Source organism: Mesoplodon bidens (assembly GCF_964165515.1).
Source record: "Mesoplodon bidens genome assembly, chromosome: 19".
Classification (NCBI taxonomy): domain Eukaryota; kingdom Metazoa; phylum Chordata; class Mammalia; order Artiodactyla; family Ziphiidae; genus Mesoplodon; species Mesoplodon bidens.
Window position 1 is genome coordinate 13,967,690 of NC_138179.1, and position 19,289 is coordinate 13,986,978.

Genomic DNA, 19,289 nt, shown 5'->3' on the forward strand with positions numbered 1-19,289 from the left:
TAATCTCAGGTGAAATGGGTCTCGGCCTCGCGGTTCTATCCAGGCCTATACCTGACCCAGGAGGCCTTCAGTGATGGAGGATCAAATCCAACACTGGTGGAAGGAAGGAGTCCCCCTTGGGAGTTCTGTTTTATTTCTCTGCATCTTATTCATCCTCCGCTCCCTTCACATTTAGCACTGCACCCTGTAGAGGAGGTGTTCTGTAACTGTGAATAAAATCCATCTAGAACACCTCATGTATATTGAGACTTAGCGTCATTAAGAATGTGTTTCTCAAACTGTGTTCCCTGGAACACTATGAAAAGCTTATTTACTAGGTACGTTTGGGAATCCCTGGACACACCTCTCTCCTTCTATCACAGATTTTCAATGTACATCAGCATGCCCAAGGCTCGGGGACATCCAGGAGCGGAGCAATCATTTTAACTTGCCCCAGACTTCTCCGGGCATAGGCTGAGTCGGCTACCTTAGGGTTGAAGGCACAGCTGAACAAGGCCCCTAGGTCCCGGGCCAGTGTTTCTGATCTTCCTGTCTCTGTTGCAAAGAGGATCGTGGCTCTGACCCGGGAAGCCATTGTCTCACGCATCAGCACTGAGGCAAAGAGCACGGCTCTGTGGGGACAGATATACTCTGTGTGCTGAGTCAGCCTTCCAGAGGAAGACGGGGGCCCAGCATTTAAAGTGCAGCAGATCAAGGAAAAAGAACCCAGGTTTCTCATGAGCTACAACCCTGACTCACCGCCCTTCTCCTCCTCTCCCCCACTCAACCCACCACTCAGCCCCCTTTGGGAAAACGGAGGAGAGAGAAGGCTGGGACAGAGGTGGCAGGTGACCCTGGGAATTGGTGTCTGGATTTCTGGGAGCCAAACCCTTTCTCTCTCTTTTTTTTTATAGTTTTAATATACCTTTTAATTTATTAATTTAGTTATTTATTTGGCTGCACTGTGCAGCATGCGGGATCTTAGTTCCCCAACGGGGGATCGAACCCATGCCCCCTGCAGTGGAAGTGCAGAGTCCTAACCACTGGACTACCAGGGAAGTCCCTCCAAACCCTTTCTCTCTCTTTTTTTTTATAGTTTTAACATACCTTTTAATTAATTAATTAATTAATTTGTTTGGCCGCACTGTGCAGCATGCAGGATCTTAGTTCCCCAACGGGGGATCGAACCTGTGCCCCCTGCAGTGGAAGCGCAGAGTCCTAACCACTGGACTACCAGGGAAGTCCCTCCAAACCCTTTCTCATTGTTCCCTGCCCTTCAAGGCCGAGAAGGAAGGGCTGAGGTTCAGAGGTCAACACTGGCTGCTCCCACTTACTTGACCAAGACTTTGAATCGAATCTCTCTTCTCCGGGGTCTCCGCCTCTCATCCTGCCAGACGTGGGTTTTCCAGGCCTCCACCTTCAGAAAAGAGGGCAGATATGTGGGCAAGGTGGGCCTTGGCTTGGCTTGGGCTTGGAGAGACAGAAGGTCCTTCATGCCCTCCGTGAGCTGGGGGGGTGAGCAGGCCCTGTCCCCACCCTTTCACTGAAAGCCCCACGGGGAAGGGCTGCATCTGTCTGTCTCCATCCAAGTTGTAGCTCATGTCCGGCGCAGAACCTGCACACGAACAGTTGACTGTCTCTCATTAGTGTCCCCCTGGAAGGAAGAGGCTGCACATCTCTTTCCTTTTGGTGTCTGATTACTAGGAAGGCTATACAGATTGTATATAATGCATAGTCTGCCCTGGGATACCTCTGAGAGTAGACGAAGGTGCTATGACCACAGGCACAAACGATCCCAGGCAGTCAGTCACACTAATTATCACTTTTAGAGTAAGGAAGCTCTTCCCCAAATCTAACCAAAGAGATTTTTGACAAAAAATGAGATCATTTCACTGGGTAACGGTTCCTGAGTGCACTCTGGGTTGGACACTGGGCTGAGCTGTTACGTACACCAGCTCATGTGATCCACACAACCTCCTCCATCGTGGAGTTGATGACCATCCTTTTAGAGATGAGAAAATCAGGGCTTAGATGGGTGAAATGACCCACCCAAGATCATACAGCTAGGAAGTGGGAGAATCACCCCCAGATGTATCTGACCTGGCAGCCGAGCTCTTCACATGTGACTGTCTATAGCCCTCCCGTGCAGGGGGGCACAATGGCGGTCGCCCTCAGGAGCTTAAACTCCATCAGAGCAACAGGCTACTAAAGATACCATAAAAGGTATTTGCTTCAGTCTCACTTCTTGAAGAAGTGAGAAGAAGTAGAAATGGACAAAAGCATCCTTGAGGGAAGCCTGAAAAGCATTAGAAATATGCCTCTGTGTCCCCGATCCTTCCTTGTATATCCTGCATTAGTGAGCACACATGTGCATAGGCACATGCAAACACACACGCAGGCACACATGTGTACACACATGCACACACGTGCAGACACACACGCTCTCTCCACCCCTGAGCTCCCAAGACAGAAAGGAGAGGAAGGCCCCTCTCTTACCTGGTAGTAGTAGTAGGGGGACAGGACATAATTTAACATCTCCTGGTGGAACACGGGGGTGATGCTTCCAGAAATTGGGGGGACCAGCCAAATCCAGTCAGCTGGGCAGCCCCCTCGGGACCGGTACTCATACTGCATGTACTTCATGAAGGACTCTGCAGCCGAGTGGTGGTCCATGATGGTCACATTATGCTTCTGAATCAGAAGGAGGCAAGAAGCGGAGTTGAGGAGAGGGGTCGGTTGGCTGCAGGGCTCCCAGATGGACTATGGAAGGGCCTGGAAATCTGTAAAATGGGAGCACAATCCCCTCTGGCCCCCTTCTCGGTGCTGAACATAAATACCCAAATTCAAAGTATTGTCAGAGCCTCTGAGGGACCCAAGCAGTCACCATGGCCATGGTCAGCCCACAGGCTACACGCTGCCCCCGCTTGGCCCTCTGGGGACAGTGTCCAGCTTCTCAGGTCCACAAGGCTCCCTGAACTCCCACAAATGGCTCTCTGGATGCTGATGAATCAAACCACGGTGGCTTTTTGTCACTTGTTGGTAGAGAGGTCCAGGAGTCACCTCCCCAAGGATGCGGCTGTCTCAGCCAAGGAGGAACTAGGTTCTTTGGAAGAGGACTGAAGCACTGGGGGGAACCACAGTGCACGGAAGACAAATCACCACAATGTCCCACATCCTAAAATTAGAAGCCACGGGGTCTGAGCCTTCCTGGAATGATCCAACAAGGGCAGCCACGTCGTCTGGAGCAACTCATGTAGTCAAGAGACATTGGTTTCATGGAGTGGTTCAAACCTTGGCCTCTTATTAGCCATGTTACTTTGAGCTATTAGTTCCTTAACCTCAGTTTCCTCACCTGTAAAATGGGGATGGTAATAGTTCCTACATCATGACGTTGTTGAAAGAATGCAATAAAATAATACAAGTAAAGCATAAAACGTGCTCAGTGAACGTTAGCCACTATTATTATTTCTATCTACCAGGTATTGCATACAGAGGTGAACGACGTGGCCCCTTCTCTGCATTGGATCATACTCTAACTGGGGGAGGCAGGAGGACGTCAGCCATTTCACATGGTCTGATAGAAGCTACGATGGAGGTGAGTGCAGGTGCTGACGGAGGGCCGAGGGAGGGCTTAGCTCATACAGGGGCCCAGAGGAGGGATGGGGGATTTTAGAGGCAGTTTCTAAGAGGAAGTGAGTTTTGAGAGATGGGTACCAGTTGGGCAGCAGACGGGCAGTCCCGGAGGAGGACACAGCATGAGTCAAGGCCGGGAGGCAGGAGAGGAGCCAGTAGGCTCCAGTAGGACCAGCCATGCCTTCTAAAATTTTATACATACACACACCGCAACTACTGGGTGCCAGACCAGTGTTAGGCTCAGGAGCTGATGATGAGAGCTGTGAGAATGGTTGTAACAGTAATAAATAATAATAACAACAAAACTAATGTCTTTTGAGTGATCACTGTGGGTCAGGCAGTGCAGCTAAATATTTTGCATTCATTTTCATATAATTCTTACAGTAACCTAGTGAGGGAGGTACCATTATTATCTCCGTTTTACAGATGAGGAAATGAGGCCAAGTCTTTTGAAGCTGACCCTGAAGGAGGGTCATGAGGAAGTCCTGGAGACTCTCAAGCAGTGGAGGGACGTGGTCAGCTGGTCAGGAGACAGTGGAGGGTCAGCAGTTTCCTGGGACATATCCGCATCCTGCCAATATCAGAGCAGATGCTGGGAGCCTGCAGGAGTCAGGATGTGTGACCCACAGCCAGGGGGGCCTTCCCGAGCTGAGTCAGCCCCAGGGGGCTCTTCCTGTCCTGCCTCGGAGCTGTCCCGTGGCCCCCACTCCCCAAAGTCAGACACAAGCTTGACGTGCCTACAGCATGACAAACTCTGGGGAACAGTGTGTGATAATATGTATTTACTGGGTGTTTAATGTCAGCTCCCACTACATTCCACAAGGTCAGGGTTTCTGTCTATTTTGGTCACCACTCACACTCTTGGCCTGGCCTAGGGCCTGACACATGGAAAATGCACAATAAAACTTTGCTGAATGAATGAATGACCCTCTGCCCTGTGGTCTGGCCTCCAGGGCATCTGCCAACTTTGTGGACATGGTCCCAGCTTCTAAAGTAATAGCTTCACACGTCCATGGCTCCTTCCCCAAAGGAAGGGGAGTGTTTATATGAGTAACAGCAGCAGGTGGACCAGAGGGCTCAGTCCCACACAGGAGCCAACCTGCTGCTGATCAGACAGGGAAGCAAGAGAGACAACGGCTCCGGCGGACGTGGCCTCTCATTCATTCATCCCATACATACATGTGCCAGACACTCTTCTAGGCTCCAGGGGTAGAGCAGTGAACAAGAGAGACAAGGTCCCTGCCCCATGGAGCTCACATTCTAATGGGGGAAACAAAGAAAGAAGCAGATGGACTCCATAATGTCAGGAGCTAATAAGGATTATGAAGGAAAAGAAAGAAAAGGTTAAAGGAATAAGAAAGACAGGATGGAGGTGCGTGAGGAGGCCTTTGTTTACGATGGCATCAGGGAGGGCTACTCTGAAGAGGTGAGAGTTAAGACCTGGATGAAGGGAGGGAGCCGGTCACGGGATGATTTGTGGCAAGAGTGTTCTAGGCAGAGGGAAAAACAAGTGCAAAGGCCCTTCGGGGGGAACCATCTTGGTGAGTTTGAACAACAGCCAGAATTCCAGTGTGACTGGCAGAGCTGTGGAGGATAAAAGCCTGACTGGAGTGGCTGGGGGACGAGGACGTGTAATGAGGTCTTTCAATGGTTTTGCTGTAAAAGGCAAGCAGAGAAACAAGGTAGTAGCTGGGTAGGGGGAGTATTTGGTTAGCTAGCCATTTATCTCTTTGAGATGGGAACCATTACAGCTTACTGATCATTGATGGGAATGATCCAGTGGATAAGGAGGTATCAGTGTTACGGGGCAGAGGGCGGGTAGGATTTTCAGGAGTAAAGTCCTTGAAAATTGAGAGAGGACAGGATTCAGTGCTCAAGCACAGGGATTGACCAGCCTTGGGAGGTAAGGAGTTGCCTGCTGCTAGAAGCATTCAAGTTTACACTAGCAGACTTGAGACGGCTTGTCTCTCTATCCCCAGCACCTAGCACTGTGCCTGGCACAAACAGGGTGTTCAACACTGTTTGATGAGTGAATAAATGAACAATGCCGTCAGGGGAAAATCAAGCATGACATGGGCGGCTGGACCAGATGACTTTCTGACCAGAAAGCCTTCAGACCCGCAAACACCAGACATGCCTGGAAACTGTGGAGCACAGCGACATTGATCTCAATGACAGCCCGGTCTTTCCAGAGTGAGGCCACCTTGTGTGTTTCCAGGCCCATCCTCCTGCCCACTTCCTGCAAAGGCAGAGAAATGCGGGTGAGTCCGTCTCTTGGATCCCAGCTGCAGGCCCGCACCTCCAGCCGGCCCAGCTGGACGGTCTTCGTTACCTCCAGGATGTTGTAGCGCTGGACGTCACAGAAGTCCCGGACTCCGATCTCCGTGCCCATGTACCAGCCGTTGAAGGGGCACCCTGGGAACTCAAGGCCACCCACCTCGAGCAGCATGTTGGCTACGGCCGGCAGGGCATACCACTTCAGCTCCAGCTCCCGGAACCACTCATACCTGGTAGGGAGGTAGAGCCGATGGCAATGGGCCTTCACTTTGGCCCACACTCATCCCCCCCCAAAAGAGCTTCAGAGAAAGAGTGCACCAAGAAAACTCCTTTCCAAGTGCTCATCTCTAAGTTCATCCCACCTGGAGAGGTGAAGTGACACACCACGCGTCATTCGCTAATGATACATTCATTCACGAGTTCATTCACGCAAACGTATTAAGCAACAAGTATATGACAGGCCCTGTGCTACATGCCGAGAACCCAAAATAACACAGCACGTAAGGATTCCAGTGTCAGAAAGCCTGGGTTCAAGTTCTGCCTTACTGAGGACTAGCTGTGTAATCTTGGGATATTATTTAGCCTCTCTGAGCCCTAGCATCCCCACCAACAAAATAGAGATAAGAGCATCAAACTCATGGGATTATTGTGAAAATAATAGTATCCTTTATTTGTATATTCATTCATTCCAGAAATATTTATAATTGAGCACTTACTATGAGCCAGGCACCCAGCTACGTGTTGGGGATATATTGCCGAACAAGAAAGACAAGATCCCTAATTCTCAAGGACCTTACAGACTATAAATAGGTAAACAAATAAATAAATAAATAGGAAAATAAAGACAAGGTGATGTGTCAGATGGAGGGTGAGGGGGCCTACTCTAGACTGGGTATTCAGAAGAGGCTTCTCAGAACGGGTAACATTCAGGAAATACACCTCATTGACAAGAAGAAATGAAGTCTGCAAAATTCTGCAGAAAGAGCATGTCAGGCAGAGGGAAGAGCAAGTGCAAAGGCCCTGAGGTAGGAGTCAGTTCAGTATATTCAAGGGACAAAAAGAAGAACCCAGCCTAATGCCTGCTACATAGTGAGTGTCAATGTATGCAGGTATGTTTGTAATTATTAGAGCTGCCTGGAGGAGGGGCTGAACCAGATGAGCTCTTGAAGTACTGTCATCAGTCAGGAGAGGGATGGCTAAGAGAGGTGGCAGGAAGGTCAAAGAGGCCTGGGCTGCACAGTGTGAGAATCTCAGAGCCTTTCAAGGATTCCTTTCCTGAGGTCACTTCTTCCCAAGCTGCTAAAGCCTGGTCTGTCTAAGCCATTGCTTTCCTGTCACCATCAGCATCTCATTATAAGTCTGAGGCCCGACGTGCAAGTGCCGAGTTGCTGTACAAGGGCAACAAGGCAGGCCTTGAAAGTCGGCCCTTCTGGGTATCACCTGCTGCTGGCCGGGCTTTGGGGGAGGTGCAGGGAGGGTCCTGAGGTCTGAGGTCTCACTTAGGAAGGGAGGGGGCATGCATGTGAACTCACACCCCTGGCACCCACAGCCTGCTTACTTGGGGTGTTCAATGGGCACCTCAAACACAAGGTCGGGAGGGATTTCGAAGAGCTCAGGGTCATGGCCATCAGCCTGCAGGACCAGAGGCACCACATCGAAGCGGCCGTACTTGGGCTTCCAGCCCAGGTCGATGCACAGCTGAAGACAAGACAGGCCAAGTGAGTCTGGAGATCCAAGTCCCTTGAGCCCTCTGGGCTCCACTCTCACCCACCAAAGCCGGATCTAGTACCTGGGTGAGCTCCACGCTGGCAGGGTCCCCTCTGATGGTGCCATCAGGCATCTGGTAGCCGGCGTACCGGATGAGCTGGGCGTTCCAGACCCGGAAGTCATGTTTCCCGTCGCTCCGCTGGGGGAACACGGTGATGGCCGACCTTCCCCAAGGTGAGGACAGTGCTGTTTACCACCCAGCTTCGGTGGGAGCTTCCAGCCATCCCCAACAGGTCCCCTGCCCCCTCCTATCTTCCCACTCCCCAGCCCTCTGCACCCGAGCTAACTGAACCAAACCCCCGCAGCTCTGAGACATGCCAAGCTCTCGCTGGCCTCCGTGTAACCCGTCCACTTCCTGACATACCCTCTCCTTCCTTCTTCTCCCTGCAGCTCCTACCTTCCAGACCAGCCCAGGGACCACGTCCTCCAGGGAACCCTCCCCACCCCTTGGGCGCGGTTAGCTGCCCAACCCTTTCCCTAGCTGCACCATAGTTCCCTTTGCCATTGAGTTAGTTGGACGCTTGTCTAGTGCAAGGCATAGGTTCATAGTGGGCTGGAGCCTCGTCTTAGGGTCCTAGTCATTTCCCACCCCCATGCCTAGCCCTGTGTTGGGTCCTCATCAGGTGGGCACTGAGTGTTTGCTGAACAGAGAAATGAATGAATGACCGAATGAGTTGACCTTGACCTCCTTGGCTAGGGGAAGGGGAAGGTAAGGCAGGAGTGGTACTGATGGGCCCCCACTCCCCCACCTCTAAGAAAATCACCACATTGGCTGCAAAAACAACTTCTCATCTCCTCTACAAAGTGGGGAGCCTTAACCTCGAAGAGTGGAGAAGTTGCTTCTTAAGGATCACCCCCCATCACCTCCAAATGGCTACAAGTCAGAAAGAAACCAAGGAAATGGGCCACTGACGAGGCACTAAGCTCACGGAGGCCGGCTCACTGCGAGGGCTCCCTGAAGAAGCCGAGTCTTTCTCCTTTCTTTCTCCCTGGTCTCTCCTGGAGCCCAGATGCCTCCCCTAAACTCATTTGCATCTCTCGGCTAAGACTTGGGGCCAGGGCGGGCCCCAGCGTAGCCACACACCCACCTGATGTTGCCGTTGTTGGTGGCATAACGCAGGTGTCTGCAGATGTGCTCGAACATCTCCTGGGCCGTGGAACAGCTCCGTGCGTCGAAGACCTGCATGCACGCAGCCCACCCAGACCATGCCCGTCAAGGACCGTGAGGACAGAGGCCTTGGAGCTGATCTTAAAAGCTAAGTCACGGGGACTGAGGGAGTGGCCCCAAACCCCACGACCCGAACGCCTCGCTGAGGAGTGCAGCCTCCTCTCTGACCCTTCATCCTTCCTCTGCTCTCCTAGGGGAGCCCAGGCGCCCTCACTTGGAAGCCCTATCAAAACCCAGCCCCCAAGCACCATGAGTCAGGATTCCCACAGCCTAGTTGCTTTATACATGTTACACACGGCCTCCTGAACATTTTATTACAGCCAGAGCTGGTTCCACTGGCATTTTTTATCTCTTTATCTGTCCAAGTACTTTCACTATTATCCAGCAATAAAACATAAGATAAAACGTAGCCTCCTAGCTTAGGAGGCTAGGATAAAGGAAATGTTTTCTAAAAGCCAAGAGTTCAGTCGAGGTAAACAACCAGGGCCTCAGCAGTAATAATAGCAAGGTCGTTTGGTTTCATGTTGGCGTTTAGTCTCTGAAATTTAACGCAAGAGAGAAAGATCGGCTAGAAATCCTGGTGCTGAGATCGGATTCTAGACTCTGGGGTGGTGGGGGTGGGTGGCCGTGAGCCCCCATCGCAAGCTCAGGGCCGGGGAGAGAGAACGCAGGGAGCCCCGGGCACAGCTCGGCGGGCTGCTGGGAGCCACTGCTCAGGGCCCGCCGAGCTCCCATCTTCCTCTCCTGCCCTGTCTAAGGGAGTCCACCTGCAGGTTGGACCACTGGATCCTCCCGATGCAGCGTGGGGCGTTGCGCCAGGCCTGCTTGGTGGCGAAGATGAGCTCATCTCCCGTCAGCTGGTAGGTTCCTGTTGTTTCTATCTCCTTTGTTACCGCTTCCACCCTGGCCAGATGTTCCTCTATTTTTGCCCTGGGGGACAGGAAGGCATCGGGAAGATCAACAATGAGATGGCCTTAAATGGAGACTGATTCAATCCACAGAAGCAGGAACTGAACTAGGACACCAGGAGGGCAAGATGTCTCTCAGGGAGACCGTCCCCTCCAGAGCCAGCTTCATGGGCATGTGACCGGGGCCTTGAGCTCAGAAGGGCTCCATGCTGGGTTTAATGCTCTGCTGTCTTGAATTCTTAATGATCTGTGAACAGGAAGCCACGTTTTCATTTCCACACTGGGTCCTGCACGTTACATAGCTGGTCCTGATCCCACCAGCACCCTTGTCGTTTCTAGGAGCTTTTTCTCGAATCATATTCATCTCAGCACGGAGTGCAGCGCTTCTCAGACACTTGCGAGAGGCGAAGCAGAATCCAGCAAGCCGCAGCCCCATCTTGCCTCTCAGCCAGGGGGGCACCCGTCCACCTTCCCTTGGTTAAGAGATGAATCAGTCCCTCCCACAGCAGATCCTGTGTACTGAGTGCTCATTGTGAGCCAGGTACTGGGCGAAGCCACCCACAGTCAGGGTCCCACTGAGACTGTGAGGGAGGCATTTTTGTGTCCTTTTTAGAGTCGGTGTGTCTGGAAGGTTAAGTACTGGCCCGGGAACAGAAGTGTGGCAAAGAGCAAACTCAGGACTCAGACTCAGGTTGCCCTGATGCCAAGCCCAGGCTCTTAACCTTCTACCTTCCACCCTGGGTGGGAGGGGTTGCAAGCCCAGAGATGTGCAGGGCCTGCCCACGCTTCGCTGGTCAGGCCCAGACGAGGACCTGCCCTCAGGACTCAGCCTGCAGGGCCCCAGGGCCGCTCAAGGAGGAGCCCTCCACAGTGTGGTCCAGCATCACAGGCTGTCTACAGCGAGCTTTCTCAGTCCCTGCACGGCTCGGCCAGCTGTCCCATGTGAGATTTCCAAACTGGCTTCTCCCCTTGCCTCCTAGGCTTCAAAAATATCCCACAGCCAGGAAGGTTTTGAAACACACACACACACACACACACACACACACACACACACACAGAGCAACCTTGAGATTTCCAATGGGCACCAAAGACATTTCAAGTTGCAACAAACAAAACTATTTAAGGAATGAACTCCTGATTAAGGAGATTGGACAACTCAAGACAAAATGGCCTTTCTGTGGATGAAGAGTGTCTTGACAACTCTTCCCTGATTAAAGAAAAAAGCTCAAAGACAAAACACTCGGTGCTATTTATCTTCAAGGACACTCCTGGCATAAAGACCTGCTGGGTGAGGTTGAGGCTGCCCCACCACCGGCAGCCCTCCTTCCCCAAACAAAGCTTCTAGCAACATTCCCTGCTCTGCATCTGAGCAGGAAGACAGTAGCGACCACCAGAACACAGATGTTTCTAACATACTCGGTAGTGTTAACATGGGACTATGTAAGAAAAGATTATTTTATGTTCTCACCCAATTCCTTTAGCGTTTTACACTTTATCACTGTTTTCAAATAGTCACATTTCTGAGGCACTAAAATGCTATGATCCCTATTAGTTCTGAAAAGAGGGAGTGGCTTTTGGCATCAGCGCACTGACTTTGGACAGAACATTCAGCAAGTTACAATTTCTAACTATACAATCCTTCACTCACGAAAGACTGAACCAGCCCAGCTGTCCGTGCCTGTGGCTCCTAGTGTAATTGTGGGGATGGGCTGCCATCTGTCACTCACACCCCCAGGACCTCTTGGGGGGTCCAAGCCATGGATCTGTGATTGTAAAAAGTGGAACTTTTTCCCTCTGTGAAAACTAAATGGGTTTTCAACAGCCAGCAGGAGCAGCCCTGTAGCTTCCTGGGGCTAACACCCACCCAACGGCCTTCCAAAGAGCAGCAGGAACCCCCAGGTCCAGCACGGAGTCAGAACCTTCCAAGTCAAAGAGCTGGATGCTAGAACATTGAGGTTTAAAGCAGGGGCTCTGGCCCAAACTGCTTGGGCTCAAATCCCAGCTCTGGAACTTCAGAACGTGTGACTTTGAGCAAGTTACATCTCCTCCACAGGCTTTGGTTTCCTTGTCTGTACAGTGTGGGGAGGATAATAATGGTACCAGTCCCATAGAGTCATGGTGAGCCTTATATAAGGCAGAGCCCAGAACATACCTAGCACTCAGTAAATGTCAGCTTCAATATAGAGGTCCAGTGAAACCCGTCAAGAAAATTCCTTGACCCTGAAAAGCTCATAAGTCAACAACCGAGTTGAAAGCCTAAGGACCTTGGACCTTCTAGTGACAAAGCACTTCTGCAGAGGTTCTATTTATACAGCACACAGAGCAGCAAACCCCTGACAGCGTTCTCAGTCCCGTTGTACATTAGAATTGCCTTGGGAGATTTAAAGAACATGGGTATCCGCTCCCTCCACACTTCCCGAGAAGCTGATGCCCCCAGCCCAGGGGACCCTGGCATTAGTATCTTGCAAAGTCCTTAATGGCGACCACTGTGCAGCCAGGGTAGAGGATCACAGCCCCAGAAGTTAAGGGTCTCTTTCATAGACTCAAGGCCCCTTCCAGCTCAGACACTGCAGGTCAGAGCAGAGGGGATGTGGCGTCACCAGGAGCCACTCTTTCTGCCATGGGGAGGGGGTGTCCCACGTTACTTCTGTGGCTCGCTTCGTGCAGTAAAGTGCCACATGGGGCTGCACCATAAAAGCCACACTCCCTTCCCAACCCATGAAACAGCAAATCCATTCCCTTGGCCATTCTGTCTTACAATCCCTTTGTGTATTTTTATTTTAAAGATATAAAAGGACCTAAATTAATAGCCATATATTTTATGAAACTCAGCAATATAGATCCCCACAGAGTGCAGTGCAAAGAGCTCTCTCCAAGTCAGGTGGCCTGAATTCTAGCTGGAACTGAACTCTAGCTGTTGCTGGGCTTCCCGGCTCACACTTGCAGGTGGAGGGCTTGGCTAGGTGGTCTCTGAGGTCCTTTCTATCTCAACATTTCATAGTAAAAGGTTTTGTATATCAACTCATTACTTTGTGCCAGGACGCCATTCCACACTTATTTAATCCTCGCAACAATATTATGAGCCAGGTTTTATCATGACCCTGCTTTGACCTGTGAGGAAGTTGAGGCACACAGAGAGTAAATAGATTTCCCAAGGATACAGGACCAGTTACTGGTGGAGAAGGATTCAAAGTCAAACGTTTAGATACCCGACCCACGCTTTCAACCATTACTGCCGTGCCTCTTTGTCTTATGGTTCTGAGAATGTGTCCAGGGTCTTTTCACTGAAAAACTATGTTTTAGCCCTCGGTCCGTTGCAGACCTGGGAAGGAAAGGGGTCTGGGGTCCGAGGGAAAGGGCAGGAGACAGGAGAGCTCAGGGGAGGGGGAGGCAGCAATGCTGCAGGAAGCGAGACTTACTCTTTGAAGGAGCCGTAATACTGGTTGACAAATTCAATAGCTTGAGGTAGAAGCTCGTCTGGGAGGGTAGGCTTGTCCCTGGGTCCTATGGTCAAACTTTTGGGGCTCATGATGGCTCCCAGGCAAGACCTGGACTTGCAAGCGAGATCCTGGAAAGAGAGAGGTGACGGTGAGGCTGGCTGCCTGGCCCCTCAGCGCAGGCGTTGATGGCCATCCTCCTCCAGGGCCAGCTGTCCTGGCCACCTCCTTCCACTCTGGCTGCTCCAGGTCCCTGCCACCCATCTCCACCTCTGTGGCACCTCCTCCTTGGGGTCTACCAGGCTTTCCCCCCACCTCATATCTCCTCTCCTCTACTGGCTGAACCCCAATGGCTATGGGCTGGGGCTGCTCCCACCACCCTGGGCTCAGTCTCTGGCCCTGCCCCCCAACCAGCCCCAGACCCAAAGTCAACAGCTCGATCCCTGGGAAGATCTCAACTACCTTCTCATTTAAAGAGGCTGATAAGACTCCTGGGGACAAACTATTGCTGTTCAGCCAAAATGAATTGAGAAGGTGAAAATCCCAAAGCCAGGGGATGGCACAGAAAAAATACTGAAAGAAAATACACCCAAAGGTTAACAGTGGTCATTTCTGGAAGGTGTGGGAAATGACCCTGCTTTCATGGCCTTGAAATTTTCAATTCTTTCCCACTTTACAATCACAGAATACATTCTAAAGTTAGAATAAGAAACTTAGAAGATAATAAGGAGCTTTAAAGGACAGTTAATCCAACTACTCACTGGAGGCTTGAGCCCCTTTCCAACCTCCCACTACGGGACTGGACTGGATAGTTCAGTCCAGCTCTGGACAGTTCTGTTAGAAAATTCTCCCTAATACAATGCTGAAATCTGTCTCTCTGAGAAAGAATTCATTTGTTCCTGTAATTGTTTATCTCACCTTCTGGATTATCCATCATCCACTGGGGAGTTAACAGGGAGTTAGCATCCTATACTTCCTACTGTGATTTGTGAGATACAAGCATCTCTGTTCCCAGTACCCTTTGCCCAAGCTGATGCCTGTTTGGTTTGCCCAAGGGGACACCTGTTTGATCCATTAAGGGCCTTGATGGCTTCACTGACTTGGGACAGAAGTGGTTCTCCCGGAAGCCCCAGACTTCTCACCCCTTTGGCCTTGCGGTAAAGTGTGTCTTGGAAAGTCATCCCGTTGCCCCAGTTTTTGATCCTCACATGCCGTGGGCCAGCCGATGGGGGTGCAGCCGGCTTGACCAGGGATTCTGGAGACTGCTAAGAGGGAGCAAAAAAACAGGGATTTCCAAATGCTTCCCACCCCAGGACTCCATGGGTCTCTCCCAGGCCCTAGGCCCTGCCTGGGCTCTGGGTGGGTGAGGTGCTGTGGGTGGGTACACAGGTCCTGGTGTCGGTCCACGACCCTCCTCCCTTTCCGGCAGCCTGGCCACCTGGGCCAGTGACTGCTAAGAGCTCCAGGTGCCTGGGCCACTGGCCAGGCGTCTCTCCTCATCCAAGGGCCTGCCAAATGCTCCCTCGGGGGAACTGCAACAGGAGGGGCTAAGGGTAGAAGTGACAGGGATTACTGTCACAGCCACTACTCCTGAGAACAGAAATCAGGACAGGGAGAATGTATCAATGCCCTCCATGAAGGCATTTAAGAATATGAAAACCAGTTCTCTGCCCACCTCTCTGGAACACTAAGGGCCAAAGCACTTAGGGAAGGTGGAACCAGTGGGCTAGTGGCTGGGGCTGGGGCTGGGGCTGGAGGCTCAGCTGCTGAGTTGGGGATTATTTCTGAGCATTTTACTCTGGCTCCATGAGTGGTCTGCCCTCTCCCAGGCCTGCCAACCCACACAGGCAAGTCACCCAGGTGCCTGCACACCTGGGGGGGCCACCACTCCTGGTCACCATGGTTCATCCCGCTCTCCCAAAGCTCTTCCTCGTCCCCACCTGTGTCCCCGGGTCTCTACTCACTGCCCCAGACCCCAGCTTCCACCAGGCTGCTGTGCCTGGGCGAGCGGGGAAGGGGCTTCCCACACCCGAGTGACTCACTGACCTTTGCTGTCCCCGGGAGGGGCTGGGGGGACTCATTCCGGTGCTTGCCGAGGCTGTGACATTTGGGGTCATCCTGTGTCACTGGACTGCAAAAGGAAACAGCTATCATGAGACGGAGTATCTGAAGGCAGAGAGGGATCTCAGAGGTCCCTCTGCCAGCCCCTCACTGAGGGAGGGGGGGTGAGGTCTAGAGGGTGGAGTGAACGTCAGCGTTTCCGGTCAACGTGGTGAGGGAGGCAGCTGGCCCATCCAGTCTCTGCACCATCATCGCCCTCCCTCCTCCTCTTCTTCCCTTGCCTGCCCCCTACAAAGCCAAAATGTCACGAGGGGAGCTGAACCAAAGTGAACGGCCCAAAGGGTGACCCACAGAAGCTCTGCGAAGATGCCCCCTTCCAAAGCCGAGTACAAACATGGTATAGGGCTGAGCTGGCAGAGAATGGCTCGTTCACCCCTGTCCTCCCAGGCCAGCAGTACTGTCCACCAGCCACTCCCTCTTTGGGACTTAACGCTTTTTTATTTAAAGCGCTTGATTTATCTTGGTTTATCTATTTATTCTAAATTTTTATTATGGAAAACGTTAAACATACACAATTAGAGAGAAGAGTGTAATAAACCCCCATGAGCCTTTCACCCAGATTCAACCCAATTGAACAATTATAACCCACGGTCAATTTTATTTCAACGTTACTCTCCCAGCCCCCACTCTCATTTTAATGCAAGTCTGAGACCTCACATCATGCCTAAATATCTCAGTATTTCTGGAAGAGAAGAACGCTTTTTAAAAATATATTGGCCTAGGGCTTCCCTGGTGGCGCAGTGGTTGAGAGTCCACCTGCCGATGCAGGGGAGGCGGGTTTGTGCCCCGGTCCGGGAGGATCCCACGTGCCGCGGAGCGGCTGGGCCCGTGAGCCATGGCCGCTGAGCCTGCGCGTCCGGAACCTGTGCTCCGCAACGGGAGAGGCCACAACAGTGAGAGGCCCGCATACCAAAAAAAAAATATATATATATATACATATATATATATATATATATATATGTATATATATATATATATATATATATATATATATATATTGGTCTATTTGCTTGACAACAGATTTAAAAGAATCCAGCCTATCCTTTGAAGAAGAAGCCCTAATAGTCTGAAGTCATTCAGAAACCATTGGTTCTGGTTTGGGATTTCAGGTTCGCTCTCCCAGTAAATGCTACAGAGAACAGAAGACACGCGAGCATCCATCCAAGAGTCACACCCCACACATGCCTCCTCCTGGGGCATCTCAGTAAGAAAGCTTCTTGTGTCCCATGTTCTTTACAGTATTTTCTGGGGTGTGTACACATCCAAAGGGAAAGACGGTTAGAGAGTACTACAAAGGTCGCTCATTTTCCACCTTACACACACCTGTGATGTCGGAAAATAACAAATGAGGGTGTGTTGCTTTTATTATTGGAAAAAGTAATGACCATTTATATTCGTATTATATAATTAACTACATACATTATATAGTTGCATTATATGATTTATAACTATAAAGAGATAGTGTCTCTTTAAGAGAAAGTAACTATGTATCAGAGAGCAACTTCTATCTGAATCAAGTGATTCAGCTGCCCTGTAAAGCACCCTCCATGTGACTGGCCATCATCACCCCTCTGGTCTGGTCTGGTGTGCCCCACCAGAAAAAAGCCAATATAGGGCCATCTGGACATTCAGAACAGGTAAGCCATGGCTGAGCAGTCATCATGGGGCTGCCTAAAGGGGAAGATGCTTTGAGGCTGGGGTCCTCAGGGAGGCAATGCTTTCTGACCTTCTCAAGCTTTAACCATCACCCTTCACCCCCAAGCCCCACCATTCTTATTCATGTTTCCTCGCATTTACTTTTGGCCACAGAACTGGAGAGTTTGAGAAGCTTACAAGTCCACAGTAACTTTTAGATTGAGAAACAATGTCTTTGTTCACTTAGCGTAACTATTGCTCCCAGATATTAAAAAGCTACCTAAAAATCCACTCTACAGATGGACCATAGTGAGCCTGACCCCATCACTTAGGGCTGGATATTTAAATTGTGTCCAGTTTCTCCACTATTATAAATAATGCCTGAAACCGTATACATGTCTGATGCCGGCTGTGTGTGTGTGTGTGTGTGTGTGTGTGTGTGTGTGTGTGTACAAAAGCATAGACAAACACCTGGGGGAAATGCTAGCAGATATTAACAGTGACTAGCATTAATTGATAAGATCACAGATGATTTGAATTTTCTTTATCTTTGTCTGCATTTTCCAACTTTTTTCAGTGACCATGAATTCCTTTCATAATTGGGAAATTTTTTTAAATTTGAAAAAATGAACACAAAGCTATGCACACAGTCCTCTCTCCCCTAGTGATTTCTTTGGGTTAGCTGCTGGAAGATACGGTGCCCAGAAGCCCGGTGAGCATATTAAGATTCTGGATACTTATTGCCAAATTATGGCATCATCCATCCAGACACGTGCAATTTGGCTAAAGCCACAGTTGTGCTTGGTCCTGCTTGGTCCTTCACAGCAACAGGGACCCTTAAGGACCTGCCATCAAAAGGAGAGCTGGAGCGTGGCTCTTGCTCAGACCCAGCACTGTCCACAAGCGCTTGAGGGAGAGGACGCTGAGGTCAGAGCTGCAGTCCGTGGCTCGTTTGGGGACTGATTCCCCTGCTGTTCTCACTCCTCCACATGCTCCCACCTCTGCATACACCACGGGTCGGGGGCAAGGAGGCGCTCTGGAAAATGGATCTTATCTGTAAATCAAGAACCTCTTTGCTCTCTTAATCCTATCTATCCTAAAGGGTGTTGCAGCCCCAGGGCTGAAAAATCCAGAAAGCTCCCAAGTGCTGAAACATCCACAGTTCCTACTCCAGCCCGTACAGACGCCTCTTAGGGGTGCATGTGGGGCTTCTCTGGGTCTTTGTGGCTACTGAGTTGCAACCCCTTAAGCGTTCTAAACCAGGAAAATCCTTGAAGTAAATCCTCATCGGAATCCTACAGAGCGAACATTCCAATCCTCGTATTTCCCCCGGAAACCCGAGGCTCAGAGAGGGGCAGTGCGCGCCGGGGTTCGAGCCGGGGCCCCGCGCCGTGCCGCCCGCCCCCCTCCCAGGGCGGATCCCGGCCCGGCTCAGTACCTGGTTCGGCGGGGGCCGCAGGCTGGCTGCGGCCGGAGGATCCTGCGAAGGAGCCGGCAGAGTCGGGGCCGGGCAGCCTCGCACGCCGCGCCCAGCCCCTCGCGCATGGCCCCGGTGTGGGAGCAGCTCGGAGGGCGCCCTGTGCCCTGCCGCGCGGCCCCTTTATCGCCGCCGGACCAAGCAGCCCCCTCCCCGGGGCGGAGCGAGCCGGAGAAGCGGCCCACCTCGGCTTCACCCCGAGCCTGGACCCGGGCCAGAGTGTCCCCGCTCCGCAGGCGGCCGCCATGTCCCGCGCCTCCGCTCCAGCTGGCGTCCGCAGGGAAGTCTGCCTTCTGGATGCCACTGGACTTTCTCTGGGCTGAGACCCCGGGGCACGTATGGCCGGCCTTGGGTTTGTTATTCCCCATGAAAAAACAGTAATGTTCATAATAATAACTCCTACTGTACAGTGCTTTATAGTTTACGAAGCAAGCCTTCCTGTCATTTCATCTATCCCTTACTAAATCCAGTCAAGAAGGCACTTCGATATTGTTATCCCCACTTGACCAAGAAGGAAGCCAGACAGAGGTCCAGAGACGTCAAGGATCTTGCTTAAGACCACACAGCAGCCCCAGGGCCACAGCCCAAGCTCTCTCACCTTACAGGGGCGCCCTAGGAAGTGCTATTTCTTTCCTGCATGTTCAGTGCAATTCCAGGAAAGAAGCCCCAGAAAAGGTCGCAGCTGGGGGGTGACTTTCAGTGGGAGACCGGGTGGCTGGGCAGTTGGACCAGGAGCCCCCTCAGGTCCCTTCAGCCTCCTGGTCCTTATTACTTGGAAGGCACAGGGCCACTGACCTTGCTCCATCTGTACGTTGCTTCTTGCACTGGGAGCAGGATAACTCCTAGGGTCCAGACGGGGACAGGGCAGCAGCCCTGACCCCAGAGTA

The 19,289-nt window shown here is 51.5% G+C and overlaps 1 protein-coding gene across 1 annotated transcript in view; it reads right to left on the reverse strand.

The window, feature by feature from the left end:
• Positions 1-18,622, reverse strand: part of NOS2 (nitric oxide synthase 2) — a 31,755-nt gene extending 13,133 nt beyond the window's left edge. The window contains exons 1-13 of the mRNA XM_081220545.1: positions 18,364-18,622; positions 15,216-15,300; positions 14,312-14,434; positions 13,152-13,300; positions 9,592-9,754; positions 8,745-8,836; positions 7,679-7,820; positions 7,448-7,587; positions 5,945-6,119; positions 5,750-5,851; positions 2,476-2,670; positions 1,314-1,396; positions 467-611 (exon numbers count right to left, since the gene is read on the reverse strand). Coding sequence (XP_081076671.1) covers positions 467-611; positions 1,314-1,396; positions 2,476-2,670; positions 5,750-5,851; positions 5,945-6,119; positions 7,448-7,587; positions 7,679-7,820; positions 8,745-8,836; positions 9,592-9,754; positions 13,152-13,300; positions 14,312-14,434; positions 15,216-15,300; positions 18,364-18,470 — 1,701 coding nt within the window. The 5' untranslated portion in view covers positions 18,471-18,622. The remainder of the gene's footprint in view (positions 1-466; positions 612-1,313; positions 1,397-2,475; positions 2,671-5,749; positions 5,852-5,944; positions 6,120-7,447; positions 7,588-7,678; positions 7,821-8,744; positions 8,837-9,591; positions 9,755-13,151; positions 13,301-14,311; positions 14,435-15,215; positions 15,301-18,363) is intronic.
• Positions 18,623-19,289: the final 667 nt, after the last annotated feature.